The 15,152-nt window shown below is 35.5% G+C and overlaps 1 protein-coding gene across 7 annotated transcripts in view; it reads left to right on the forward strand.

Annotated features, from left to right (window-relative positions):
- PHC3 (polyhomeotic homolog 3) overlaps window positions 1-15,044 on the forward strand; it is a 79,654-nt gene extending 64,610 nt beyond the window's left edge. For 6 of the 7 annotated variants that reach the window (XM_065943069.1, XM_065943072.1, XM_065943071.1 and 3 more), the window contains 3 exons: window positions 323-455; window positions 547-778; window positions 6,317-15,044. In XM_065943069.1, coding sequence (XP_065799141.1) covers window positions 323-455; window positions 547-778; window positions 6,317-6,471 — 520 coding nt within the window. In that variant the 3' untranslated portion in view covers window positions 6,472-15,044. Of the gene's footprint in view, window positions 1-322; window positions 456-546; window positions 779-6,316 lie in introns of those variants that run through there. The other variant, XM_065943075.1, reaches the window with a different exon arrangement.
- The last annotated feature ends 108 nt before the right edge of the window (window positions 15,045-15,152 follow it).

Consider the following 15,152-nt stretch of genomic DNA (forward strand, 5'->3'; position numbering starts at 1 on the left):
GAACCTTGAATTATTTTGCAACTGCAAAAATGAGTTTGTATTTGGCAGAAAGTTTCCCACTATCATGCTGTTATTAGGAGATAACAGGTGTCCAGTATTACATTGAGAGCTATATTATATATAACGAGGGCTTTTTTTTTTTTTTTTACTATTAGCATAAGTAAATTTATTGAACACTGTGGTTTACTTTCTGAGATATTATAATCCATAATGAAACAAATGGCATTTACTGATTCACAACTGCACTCTAATTAAGGTCATAATTACTAAGTGGAGCATCCCATACATCATTTAATATTTCTTTTTTACTTGAATTTCTTAGGTACAATGTTAGCTGTTCTAAAAAATTTGCACTTAGTCGTTGGAATCGTAAGCCTGATAATCAAAGTCTTGGGCATCGTGGCCGCCGTCCAAGTGGGCCTGATGGGGCAGCAAGAGAACATATCCTTAGGCAGGTCTGTAGAAACCTTGATTCAATGTACAATACCCTTTTCAGAAATACAAGGAAAGTGCAATGCTGTATTTTACTTGTACTACATTTTCCAGCTTCCAATTACTTATCCATCTGCAGAAGAAGACTTGGCTTCTCACGAAGAGTCTGTGCCATCTGCTATGACAACACGCCTGCGTAGGCAGAGTGAGCGGGAAAGAGAGCGCGAGCTTCGGGATGTGAGGGTGAGGAAGGTGCCTGACAATAGTGACCTGCTACCAGTTTCACAAACAGAGCCGTCTATATGGACAGTTGATGATGTCTGGGCCTTCATCCATTCTTTGCCTGGTATGTGATTGACCACTTTGACCTTGATTTTTGCCTTGTGCACACACCCAGGAATGACATTAGATCCATCCACACCTGTTGCAAAAAAGGGCTAGAGAAGTTCTGTGTATATATACTCATTAAATGGCATTTGCTATTGAAATATGATCTGTTTCCTCTTGCTTATTCCCTCAGCACAACTGGGTATTTTCTCATACCTCCCAAGTCGATAAAAACTGACTAGTCCTGCTTCTGCTGTGACACCTCAGCCGGTGAAGATATTAAAGGTGCTCTCTTCTCTTCAGTCTGATTTCTCTCGAGAGGTCAGTAGAGAGATTGAGTCAGACACTTCTTCCCTTCTGCTCTTCCAGTTTTCTAGTCTATCAATATTTCCTCCTTATTTCCTAATTTAACCTTTTTTAAATGAAATAACACAGACCAAAATTTTTTTTACATTTTTGAAAGCTAATCAAGACCTTTTAGAGTGTGGTAAAATTTTTGTTTCTTTAAAAAGACAAAACAGAAATGCTATTTCTTTTAAAGGAGGCTGCATTCTTTGATTCTTTGCGTAAAGTTTAAGACATCAAGAACACTTCTGAAATTAAGTAGACAATGAAATTCAGTTATGATATTCCATTCCAATATTGAGGGTTACTTTCTTTTTTATATTTCCTGCTCTCTCATTTGGTATTCTTTCCATCAGCTTAAGTCATTATGTTCTTTTATCTTTACTAAACAGTAATCTTTATATCCACTTTCTCTACTGGGCTGGGTACTAAAGACCGCCTTTGCCAATGATGAGACCCACACTGCCTCTATATGTTGAGACAGTATGTATTTTTTTAATCAGCAAGTCTTTTATCATTCACTTTAACCTTATGAATATGGAAAATAAGACTTTTAAAAGCATTTGTTCCATTTTGGGTTTTTGGTGAATCATACCATTTCTCTTGAAACGAGCTTTCCAGAAAAATACATCCCCTTTGAACTTGTCCACAGACTTACTAAAACTAATCCACCTATATTTGATAATCAGTCTTTCTATGAAGGTGACCACTGTCTCAGAAGCATACTTATAGCTAAAATGTTACGAGTGAAGAAAATATATTCAGAAGTATTCTTTTTAAAAAAAAAATCTGTTAGCCATTTTACCTTACACAGATGGTTCCTGGCTTGTGATGGATAGACTTAATGAACTTTAGATTTTATGATGGTACAAAAGTGATATACATTAAGTAGAAAGTGTACTTCAGATTTTGGATTTTGATCTTTTGCTGGTGATACGAAGCATGATGCTCGCCGCAAATTGGGCAGGACAGCTCCATCAGCCATGCTGTCATGAGGGTGAATAGCTGACACAACCATGCTTGACTCATGCGGTCATTCTGTTTTTTACTTTCAGTACAGTATTCATTCAATAAATGACATGAAATATTCAACACTTTATTATAAAATAGGCTTTATATGTTAGGTAACTTTGCCCTACTTACAGTAGGCTATTCTTAATGTTCTGAGGATGTTTAAAGTAGGCTAAGCTAGGCTATGATGTTTGGAAGTTTAGGTGTATTAAATGCATTTTTGACTTGATGTTTTCAACTTTCGATGGTTTTATCAGGATGTCAAGTTTGAGGGAGATAAATATACAGAACTCTGGAGTTTTATTAAATTATTTTTTAATGGCTTATTTTAGAAATGTGAAATAAGCTTTTTTTTTCTATCAGACAAGATATGGTCACTTTTAAAGAAAGATGAAATTGTTTAAAGAAGGGATACATTTTTCATGGGAAGATTTTTAAGCATGCACCTAGGAAAACTTAGGTGTGATTCAAGTGCTGACCAGGTGGGTTTAGAATCTGCTTTAAAAAACTGATGTATTAGAGAATGGTGAGTCTTCACAGGGTGTGGCTTTAATATTTAATTAAATAAATTTTAAGTTTTATACCAGTCTAGGTATCTTGAGAATTAACATTGGAACTGATGCTAATCCCTGGGGCTGAACTTTGATTCTGTCATCTTTAGACAGTCTCAGTCTTCCAAATGGGATATATGAACTGTTTGTTAGCCTGATTTCTCATTTGGAGGGGGAAATACTTCTTTTCCTTTGGGGAGGAGGAAAGTAGTTGGCCAAACAGATAACAAATAACAGATGCTGCTGATGGTTCTATCACTTCATATGCCTTTTTTAGGGCTAGTTTTCTAATTTTCCCCAGCATCCATTTGCCACAAGGCTACTCTTGGTTGCTTTATTAGGACAAAGGCTAACTTTTTCGTTTTGTTCTTCCTTCATTGAATTGAAAAAAAATTGTTTCTTATAACTTGAGATGCTTGCCTTACTGAGTTTAAGACAATTTTGTTGCCAGCCTTCTAGAGAAAATTACATATAAGGCAGACCCAGACTGTTTCTTAATATGAAGAAATTCTAAATTGTAAGTGTGCTGAATATAACTCTACTTTTTTACTGATTAAATGGGAGTATTTCTAAACTGCTTTGACAGGCTGAGTAACAAGCTTATTTGTGTGATGTGTTACATCTTCTTTCTCTGTTTTTCTCTGAATAATGCCTGTGGCTTAAGGTAAATCTCAACCAGAAAAGGCTGTTACCATCATTTCTCTATATTCATCTGGACTTTGTAAATCCTTTTGAGCCTCTTTCAGCTTATACAGGGCTGTATTTTTTTTCCCATGAGCTCTTCTCATGGAATGAATAAACGTGTAAATTTTATAATCTCTTGCATTTTTGTTTCTTTCCAGTTGAGGCTGGGTTTCCTTCTTTCATCAGGGCACCTGTATTTATTCCTAGAGTTTTCTCTTCTTGTTGTATGTCATCTTGTGAACCATCTTGGTGGGACCACATTAGTGCTGGTATGCAGACAAGTCTCAGAGCTGTTACCAGAGTAAAATATTATCTTCTTCTAAATGTTCGTACTTTAAAAAGTTCTCTATAGGAAAGGTTCTTTGTACTCTCCGTTTACTGCAGTTATCTTCTTTAACTCTTCTTTGATACAGTGAATTGCATTTTGCAAAGATCACCTTAGTCTGTATTTTTTGGTCTGTGAATCTGCAATAGGTTTAGTTTCTGTGTAGGTGTAAAAAGTAGGTATTGTTTAAAAACATGACTATTTACTGTAGTTTCATAATATTGTTATAGGGACTGGTTTGTTCTGTAGTGTTGAGTGCAGGTGATAGCCTTTCATCATCCTTACCGAGGTTAATTTTTATGTGGGGTGTTTTTGTTTTAGGGTTAGCTGGAAATGTGACTGGGCACTTGTGAGGTTCCTTTGGGACCCATGTCTGTGTGCAGAGGTCCATCCTATCCTGATCTGCTTCTGGTGATGTGAAGCCAGCTAAGCTGACGACTTGCTGCAGTCGGGATATGTTCTGTAATGTCACTGGAGCACTAGCTGTTGCATAGGTGTAGATTCTAAATATGTCAGAAATTAATAGAATTTTAGCTCAGTATACCTTGGGCATCTACATTTTTAAAAAAAATCATCTTTCTCTAGTTTTAGGAAGCATATTTGCTTCTGCCTCCCCTTTTAAAAATCACCTTATTTTTTCATTTCTATACTAACGTATAAACACCCCTTTTTATGATTGGCTTAAGAAAGTTGTGATCTAAAATTCTGAAGATAATTCATTCCTGTTTGATCATGCGGTTTCCTCACATTTTGTTCCTTATTATTTTGCTAACACATATTTTGTCTACCTACAAGAAGACATTTAAAGAGGGATCTGGTAATACTGAGGAACAAGAACATACTGTGAATTTCCTCATGGAGAACTCCTTGTTTCTATTCCCAAATGTAGCTCTTACGGTCCTCATTACTTCTCACTCCTTCTCTTTTCTGAATCTAAGTAAGTCCTACCCTGTCTTTTTCTTCTTTTCTTTCCTGTGTTCTTGTAAGTAAGACTGAAGAGAGAAGAACATTAGTTCTTTCATAAAAAGAAGGATGAAGTCACAACTAGATGCAAGATTAGTCAGTTTTGTCTGCTCAGTTTTGAGAGCTACCTCTGGGAAAAGAAAAGGGGCTTTTCTATGGTGAGTAATCTCATTTTAACTATTTAGTCTCTTTTATATGGTAAATAGCCAAAACCATACAAATTCTGTGGAGGGTACTTTTGAAATAGCAATTTTAAAAAATCTGAGAAATTATTAAAATAGAGGAATTGAAAAGCTGACTGCCACATAGGAGACAGGCAGGTTACAATCAGCAGAGAAGTTGGGAAAGAAAGAAAAGCTGGCCACACAGCTGAATACAGAAAAAAAATTTTTTTGCCTTACTCTTACAGATGGCTCCTTTTTAGCAGAATCTGTTTTTGTTCATTATTCATTCAGTCCTTCACTTACCCAAAAATACATGTGTTTAGCACCTGCAATGTTTTGTGTTTGGTACTGGGGTTATAGGAATTACATTATTATCTTACATAAACAAGAGGATGATGCATTTGCAGTAGAAAGAATAATGACTCCAACAAAGTCATATCCAAAGGTATAATGTAACCATTGTCATTGTGCATTATCTTTTTCTTTGTGTTTTCCCTTAGAATGCTGATTTGAAGAAAAGAGACTTTAGGCTCTTAGTTTTTTTATTCTTAAATTCACTTTCATAATTACTTTCTTTTATAAGGAAGCTTCCACATTTTGTATTCTCTCCTCTCATGGTTCCTTAATTCATTACTTTCCCTGCTGGTTTCTTTACCGTTAGTAGGGAAAGTTCATTAGCTGTGCAAAATGTGGTGGATAATAAAAACGTTCGAGGGTCAAGTAGAGTGTTTGCACTGTTACTTGTTAAAGCACCCAGTTTACACTGAAAGGTAAAATATTGGTTATTTGTCAAGAGATTAGCCCAGCAAGCTCAAAATTTCATTAATTTGTTTTATCAGAAGTGGAGATGAGTCCAATGATGTTAAGATTTGAAGTTGAAATTACAAGTTGAGTATTGTAATACATTTCAACAGTAGATTGATACTATAATTTTGATGGATTGGTTCTATGCTGAGTGAATAATAAAAATGTTTCAGATGTGCCTGGCAGTCGAAGGTTGTAAATCAGAATAAAACTACCAATGAAAATGAAAGTGGTACTTGAGAAAATATTTCTAAATTAAGTAGCAGAACAGTATGCTTTATTCGTTTGTACCTGTATGTGAAGGATATCTGATACAAAGAAGAGCTCTTGAGGTATTGTAAGTAGTCATCCAGGCTCGTGTGTGTGGCGTGCTTTCAGGTGACAGCATTGTCCTTTTATGAAGGTGTGTTATGTCTGCACTGAACGAACTGTACATTTAATCTGACTCTTACTAATTATTTCTGCAGTACTATTTTTAAGGCAACAATTCCAAATAAATTGCTTTACCTAGATTTCAAATTGTTAATTTTCTTTTTAGAATGCCAAGAAATACTGCCTTCTTCCAGAGTGAGCCCACGACTGCCATCAGTAAATTTCATTTGTTTCTCAGCCTGTGTTAAGTCACCCAGGGTGACTTAACTGTGGCTGTTAGGAGTGATGTCTGATTGTTGTGTCTGTATTCTAACATCCTTCCTCTGATGAAATTCTAGGCTGCCAGGATATCGCAGATGAGTTCAGAGCACAGGAGATTGATGGACAGGCTCTTCTCCTGCTCAAAGAAGACCATCTCATGAGTGCGATGAATATCAAGCTAGGCCCAGCCCTAAAGATCTGTGCGCGCATCAACTCTCTGAAGGAATCTTAACAGGATCATGAGGCCTTGAGATAACAGCAATTGTATTCTTAAACAAACTTGTAAGGGTAAAGGCTCAAGTTGGCCTAAAATATTATCACTTACTGTGGCGGATAGCCAAGCACATTTGAGATCTCAGCATCAAAGGCTGACATTTCTTGTACAGATACAATAATTCATTATACATTTTCATAATTAGCTAACATGGGTGAATTAATTTTACAGGTTACACACAACATTGAAAGACTTGTTACAGAGGGTCATGATATTTTTCAAAGTGTTTTACTAGATAATTTTTTAAAGGTGATGTTTATCATTAATATAAAAATCCTTTTGAAAGTAATTTAATAATTTACATTTCTCCTCTTTTGATTTGGTTTTCTTATACATTTTTCTATCCTATAAGTTTTCTATAGGTTGTCATGAGAGATATAATTTAGGAGTAATTTAGGAATAATTTTGGAGTCCAGTGACTGGAATTGTATACAATGAGATATCAGTGTATGTTTTGAAAAAAAAAATGTCTGTTAAACAGTTGCTTTATCTATAAAAAGAATTGCATTCTAGCATGAATAATACTGATCTGGAAGTTAGAAGATTTGGTTTCTGTTCCAAACTTGACCAAGAATTTGGTGTGATGGAGGAAGTTCATTTTCCTCTTAGTTTTTGTTCATTTAGAGCAGTGGCTCTAAATGGAGGTCAGTTTTGTTCCCCAGGGGACATCTGACAATGTCAAGGGACACTTTGGTTGTCATAGCCTCGGGGCCGGGGTGGGGAGGGTTGCTGTTGGTATCTGGCGTGTGGAGGACAGGGATGTCACTAAATATCCTACAAATGCACAGGACAGCCCTCTACAGCAAAGAGTTATTAGGTCCAAAGTGTCAGTAGTGCCAAGGTTGAGAAACCATAATGTAGAGTGGTTTTCACCCAGAGGGATATTTTTGGGGAAAAAAATAGATGGGACATAATAAGGAATACATCATATAATGGAAATATTTCAGATAGCATTAATGTTCTGCTGGAATATTATTCCAGCTTTATGCATTCTAGACAAAGGGGGGAAATCCGTTAAGTTGCCATATAAAATGAGGACAAACATACCAATAATTTGACTCTCAGTATTGATCCATAATAATAATCTTCCATATCTCTGCACTGATGAAGGCATAATCTGATTGCGCCTCAAGAACCAGGGCTCGGCTTTGCTGGCAGGGTGCTAGTGTGTAGTGGCTATGTGGTTGGTCTTTGGATTTTTCTAGTGTTGAACAAGGTGGATCTAGCTAGAATGCACATTCCTTTTTCCTTGACTAAATCCTTGTATGCTTCCTGCAAAGCACTCTTGGATAAATTGAGTCTAATTTTGTATGTACATGTTTTAGGGAAAAAATCTTTAAAGCGAAACTTTTCACTGAACAGTTAATGTTGCGTTAGAATTACGGCACTAAAAGTTGTTGTGGGAGCCCTGTAAGCTATATATAGTCCTGGACATCAAAGACATTTGACTCTTATCATCTTCTCTCTACCATACAATGGAAATGTTTTAGTAATTGAAGGAACATACACAGATATTTGGCAGAAGTTCAGTAAGTGAGGAAGAGTCCATGGGTTTCAGTCATTGTCACTGATCTTTCCAGAAAGATTGTGTTATGCTATTAGAAGACTAAAGATGTCATTAAAGACATCACAGATATTTATCTTTTGGCTTTGTGTACATTAGAGAATGTTGATTATTTTTATACAAAAATACAGCGGGTAATTTTTTTAACCTTTAGATGCCTCTTGTTTGAATGTATGCTTTGTGGGATTCTTTTGTGTAGTAATGTTTTTTTTTTAAAAAAAGATGTTTACTGATAGTTATTTGTAGGATTAGAATATGTAATATAGTATAAGGCTCATGTTCCAGACCTACAGTAGCTTGTAGTGTATGTCATATATTTCTTTTATATCACATTTTTAATTACTGGATTAAAGTTTCAAGGAAAGGTAGGTACTCTACAGTCAGTTTTCATTTATTAGCAGTTAATCTTTATGACAAGAGTTGTCATATGCTTTGACTTTTCCCCTCAGCTTGCAACTTTGGGACACAAGTAAAGGCTAAGCGTTAGTAGGAGCTGGTCCACTGTATGAGGGCTGAAGGGCTCAAAGGAAAATCTCTCCTGGAATTAAAACTGCCATAGATGATCCATAGGCACAGTTCACACAAAATTGGTTCTCTGGGGATAGACCCCTCTAGCAGTAATGGTCACCTCCCATAACTGTATTATCGATATGTAGCCTTTAAGGTGTTGACTTGGAACTGCATCACAGGTTCTCCTGTTCACTTGCTCTTCTGATACCAGTCATCATCTACCTACCCAGAGCCCCTGTGCCTCACACCGTGCTGGGTGTCCAAGAACACTTACAAGGGGGGTTTCCATTGGAGAGCACCTTATAATCCTAAATCTTATAATAATGTTAAAAACAGTCCAAATCTTCTGTTGTCCCCACTCAAAACATACTGAAAAAACACACTTGCTTTTTTTTCCAATTTATTTTAGAAATGGCTCATTGACTTTTAAGTAGTAGCTTTACCATCAACATAACTGTTTCCGGATGATTTAATCATGTGAATTCTAAAATTTCGGTTATATATTTAATGGATATAGATGATAACACTGGATGCCCACGTCCCTCCTAAGCTCTAAGCACATTTTTAATATGAAATAGGTGGGGAGAGTGCTGTTATTCTTATTTTCCTTCATATTACTACCTGTTTCAGGATTTTGATTGAGAGGGAGTGATAAGCAGAAAGGGGACATGGGAAGTTCTTTTGCTACCTAAGTTTGCATTTTCTGACTTCTTCATACTGAGGCACTCTTCTCCCACTGAGGAAGGAAATCCCTACAAGTCTGAAATTTTACTTGCGTTGAGACATGTGTGCTTAAAAACATGTGCTGGTTTGTAAAAATTGTTCCTTACGTGATGCACGTTTTCCTCAAGCCTTACGTGGGCATGTGTCTTATACAGCGGTGCAGCTTTGATAAGATCACTGAGAGAGTGCTGTCCCACAACCTGTCGCTTTCTAAGGGGCTGGTTATTTTCCCATGATGGTACTTTTAATTTGCTGGGGCATTCTCTAAACAGACCCTTTCTAAAGTCCTAGTTTAAGGGCTGTCCCCTCTGAACAGGGAATGTGGAATAGAAGGAAAGCAATGTTAGTGATGGAGCTTGAGGATCGGAGAGAAGTGGACAAGAGACCTGCCACTTTTAGTTTATCCCACCTTAACACTGAACACATCTCTATACTTTGGAAGTTAATACTCATTTTATCTAGTTTTAAATAGATTTAAATAGAAAAAAAATTTTTTAGGTAGCCCACTTAAATTTTCAACATAGCTAATTTTCCCATATCCAGTGTGATATTATAGTCAGTGTATTCAAATACCAGTCTTGGATTGAAATCTGTTCTAGTGGCTCATGTCACTTGACTTGTTCAGCTAAATGTTATGAAGACCCATTGTCTGCATTTGCAAGGTTTTGGTACCACCATGGCATAAAGTATGGTAGTGAGGCAATGCATAGATTGTATGTAGTTTTAGGCTGTGTTTACATGTGTGTAAAGAATTTTGGAAAGAAGAAACTAGTACAGATGCATGGGAAAGATGCTGTCTTCATAGCCATATCAAGTGGAAGAAATCCCTGGCTGGACACACTGTTAGAACATTTCAAAAATGTATTTTCAATTAGAACATCTTGGTTATATTTTGTGGTTTGAAGATCCTCCCCCTCATTGAATGGCAAGAACTCATGCTGCCTCTGAGCAAGGGGCATTGAGGAGCATTGTTGCCTAATAGGATGAAAGGGCCTCATTCCCCCTTGCCTCCTCAAGCCCGAAGGAGACTGCTGACTTTATTCTTTGCCTGAGAAGCCCTACAGACGAGTCTGTAGGAGGGTTAATTTCGGGCAGGAATTTCTAACACCTGACACTCGGCTCGTGTCTTTGAGCAGCCTCTGGGCAGGCGAAACCGGCCATTCCGCATGATGTATCCTCAGTTTTCTGCACATTGCCAGTGGGCCTTGGGGACGGCCTTCTGGGGAAATGACAGGGAAGTGGAGGAAGAGACAGCAAGAAAAGCATTCCAGACCCAAGAGGATAATTCAGTTAACTGAGGTTGTGTTGTATAGATATGGCCGTTCGTAGTTCAAATGAATTGTAATGGCTGGGTTCCGTTTACTGCAATAAACAGGATATAGGGTTGGGTTTTTTTTTTTCCTTAATGTTAAGATTTACCTGCGATCATAGTCATTCTTTTACTCTCCTGATCAAATGATCCTGCCCTTAGGAGCACATTAATAGTTCCAGTGATACATACATCGGTGATTTTTGACTTCTGAGAAAGGTTAACAGCTGGTATAGTTGGGAAGAGTATTTGTCAAGAACTCAAAGGTTTTATGAGTTATCAGAATTATATAGAGGAGAGAGTATCTGTTTTCAGATACTCCAGATCAATCAACCTAGTGGATTTAATACAAAGAGAGGCATTCTTAGGATAGTATTTTGTTAGGTTGTGTCTTGGTCTAAGAATCCGATGACTGGAGTTGTAGGGTTCTGTTTTCTTACTGTGGATTTCAGTAACTACAAGCCTACCTCTTTCTTTGATGCACAGTAGTGTGGTTCTTGAAAAAACCGTTTAATCTACTTTCATCAAAATTGGTATTTCTGAATCTGTTTAGAGCATTTTATTTTTATCTTAACAGTTGTGATTCAATTAAATAAGCACAAATGCAGTATTAGGGAAAGTAAATATGCAATCTTATTAAAATTTAATTTCAACCTATAAGCTGTACACTTTAAAAAGATTCTTTGGGAAGAGACTCCTTTTTTGTTAGAAGTTCAAAAAATGTATCATATAGTTTTACTCATAGCACTAATACAAGCCATTTCTTCAGTAAAAAATGTTGAAAATTATATTATCTTCTTTGGAAAACTCCTAAATTTTTAAGAATTTTTAAAAGTTTTTACGTATTATTTTTCAGAGCTTATTTAATCTATTTTAAAATAATACTACGATAGTTGTTTTTGAAAGTTGTAAAGCATTAGTACAAATTATAATCATCATCATATTCCAGAGCAGAACATCTAGCTTTTTCTGAACTTGCATTTTAGTATACTTGCATGAGAAGGGAGACCTGCCCTCCTCCTGAAGCCCAGCTTCTCTAATAAAAGCTCTCCCGTTCTACTCTGACACACACCTCTTAAAGTGCCATGTTCATGGAAGCTTTGGGAAATGCTTTCCACAGTTTTATTTTTTCCCCCCTTTGAACAGCTTGTGAACATTTAACTAGTTATTAAAGGTGACTATTTCAGCCTCAGACATTAGGGAAGAAGTACATTGAAACATTTTTCTCTACTGCCTTTGAAAAGTACAGTTGCTGTCAATGATATTGGTGGCATCAGTATGAATCCATAGAAAGAAAACCTGTGCCAGGGTTTTAAAATATTTTAAAAAGTAATGAATGAAATTTAATTTGGACAGAAGAAATCAATATAAACTTTAAACACTTATTATGCTAACATGGTACAGTTTTAAATGTAAGAGTAAGAAAATCTAGTCCTTTTAGATCACCTATTTAAATCGACGCCAGTAATCTTAAGGATTGATAGTAGTTGTCACTTACTGACTTAAAAGTTATACTTTAGGGACTATTATCAGTGTTAAATCCTTGATTTTGTGGAGCTTTAATGGATGGAGGTGAAAAAGTTGGTGATTATAAGAGAGTGGTGAGGAATGGTAGTGAAATGAACATCAACCTATTTTAGAAAAGGAACTTTAGTCTTGCCTCAAGCAAACCAGATGTATTCATTGCTAAAATCTTTTATAATACTTATGTTAAAACCAGAATTTTATTTTAGGTAGTACTAAATAATTACTTCAGTAGCAAATAATAAGTGGACATAATCACTGAATGAACATGGTAAGTGAAGATAAAATACTGGCTGGGAGACTGGAGTTTTACTTCTAGTTCATAAATTAGCTGTGTGACATCTTAGGCCATTACTAAGCTTATAACCTGTTCCCTCTTCTGAATATTCAGTATGGAGCCTGTACTACTCAAAATGTTGATTTTGTTTAAATCATCGTTAAGCTGTATAAACTATGATTCCAGACCACATAGTGGGGTATTTTTTAAAGTTGCTCCTACTTATTTCTCTTTCTTTTTTTAATGGTTTGTTTCACCCTTAAGAGCTTTGGCTAAAAGATAATTATTTATTATTATCCATTTCCTGGGACACCCACAGTCTTTGTTCTCCTTAGGATTAAGGTAGAAAATTCACACAGATGAGCTAATTGAGATTTTTCTAAATGCTTGCTAAATCACTAAACACTGTCATTCATTTATCCATTCATTTAGCAAACCATTTGAACATTTACTATGTAGTGTGCGTTGTGTGGTTGGTATACCTGACTTAAGGAACTGGTAATAACAAAATCCTCTCTTGTCCTCAGTTTTGACTGTGGCATAAACAAACATGTAACTATTATTACTTAATGCGGTGAATATAAAGTTGGAGTCGATTTATGCATTGGGTAAAGGATTAAGCTAGGTGATATCCGAGGGGTCTGGCTGAATCATATCACAATTCCTATAACACATTTTGCATATTAATCCACATACCTGATTAGGTTATAAAATTAAAGGTACTTAATATTAGGATTTACACTTTGAAACTATTTTAACAGCCCACATTTCTCAATTATTTTGACACTTGAGTCTATTCCAGGGGTGTTGATATGCAGGGTGTGTGACAACAATTACAAGGAAGCTGGTGCTGGCTTACTATATACATTTTGTACTAGGAAAGCTTTACACCCAGTAGTGACAGTGCAGTAACTTCTGAAAACTGAAAAATCTCAAAGGAGCTTGCTAAACAGGTTTAGTTTTTGTGTTCTTTTTAAAGCAAGAAATACTACATAAAATTCTACAATTATCACAAATATCTACTTTTTGAAAAGCACACATCTTTTACATAGTAAAAGGGTTTCCTTTAACATGCAGAACCTGTAAACAATAAAACAGTTCTGTGCTTGGAGCTTGAATTTACAAATATTTGGGGAGCAAACAGAATGGGAGGATCGATTTAATTGGGTAGAGGTTTCCTTGCCACCAGAGGATTCTGAGTTATGGTGTAATTTCCCTTTTGACACAACTTTATATATTAATTTCTCCATAAAGATGCAAAATGAAAAAAACTTTTCTGTATCATAGTTAACAGCTTTTTAAAGCAGGTAAATGTCCAAATAAGTGTTAAGAATAGAATCTGTAGTAAAGTGTTTGTAAATAGGAACACTAACATCCAAGTAACCAGATAGTCTGGGTTTAAAAAAATTTTTCCATGGTACTGGTTAAAACTTTTAAAGTATTTTAGTTTACCTAGTTTTTCAAATATTTTTGCTGTTAAAATATTACATAAATATTTTTTGTATGTGTATTCTAAATTTTAAAAAACCAGTTTGAGTGTTCAAAGATAGTAATAATTTTAGACATCTAATTTCCAAGACATTTAACTAGATTCTCAATCACCTATTCAAAAGCATGTTTTTTTCCATAGGAAAAAAAAGTCAAAGTAAGCTCTAAAAATTATCCTCAAAGTAAGGGGTGAGCTTGTGCTGAAGGTTGGAGTTGTAGACAGCAGTGTGCAAAATGGAGGCTGACACAGGTGTCAGGCATTTCAAGCCTCTTTGTTGAATTAGTCCTTTTTGTCTTCTTGCTTGTTGAAAGCATGCTTTTTGCTGTTGATTTAACAAAGGCAGATCGTTGATAAATTTTTTTAAAAAAAACTTTATTTTTGATGCTTCAAAGCACATGTTAACTGATTTTTTAAATTCCTTCTTTTGGTTCCTCCCAGGTTCCTCCCATTGTCCTAAAATAGGATTTTCATATTTTAAAACCTCAAAACACTGATCCACACAGGATGAACAAAAAGCATCACCAAGGGGAAAGAAAACATTTTTTATCTTTACAAAAAACAAATGTTAAGATTATATATAGATGTATTCTTTATGTTGGATATTGTACTAGAGTCCTCCTTACAGGAAATGAAATAGTTCTAGAACTCTTAGCATTAGCGTTCCTAGATTGGTGTCTGTAGCTACCAGTTTTAAAATGTATAACCTGAAAATGAAGTTAATTTTGCATTATAAGAGCACACCATGATCTATGTAAAAAGATTGTCCATTTGGTGTATTTTTTTAAAAGAGAAAGCACTTTCATATTAACAGTAGCATGTGTATGAATTTTAGATTTTCTTATTTGTTGTGTCTGTATTCAGTGAAGTAAAATTGAACATTCAGATATTTGTTGATGACAACATTAACTGTTAAATTAAAGCACCTTATACTCTGCTGCTTAAACTTGCTTGTAATTGCACCTTTGTTAACCTGCACATTTTCACATAGAATATTGTTGTAACATTGCTTCATGTGGGTCTGGATGGAAGGTTAGTGGGCCTACAGGATCATTTATTTATATTGTTTATATTACAATAATATATTGTAGACCAGTTGTAAGTTCATTTCTTTACAAATAAAAGCTTCTTCCATTTGGCTGGTCTATTGAAAAATTTCTTTTTTTTTTAAGCTTGTGAAGAATGGGGCATCTTGTAAACCAACAGCTTAACAAGGGGCTAGAAACTATACATTTTCCAGATTTAA

Source organism: Muntiacus reevesi, chromosome 8, assembly GCF_963930625.1.
Source record: "Muntiacus reevesi chromosome 8, mMunRee1.1, whole genome shotgun sequence".
NCBI classification, from domain to species: Eukaryota; Metazoa; Chordata; class Mammalia; order Artiodactyla; family Cervidae; genus Muntiacus; species Muntiacus reevesi.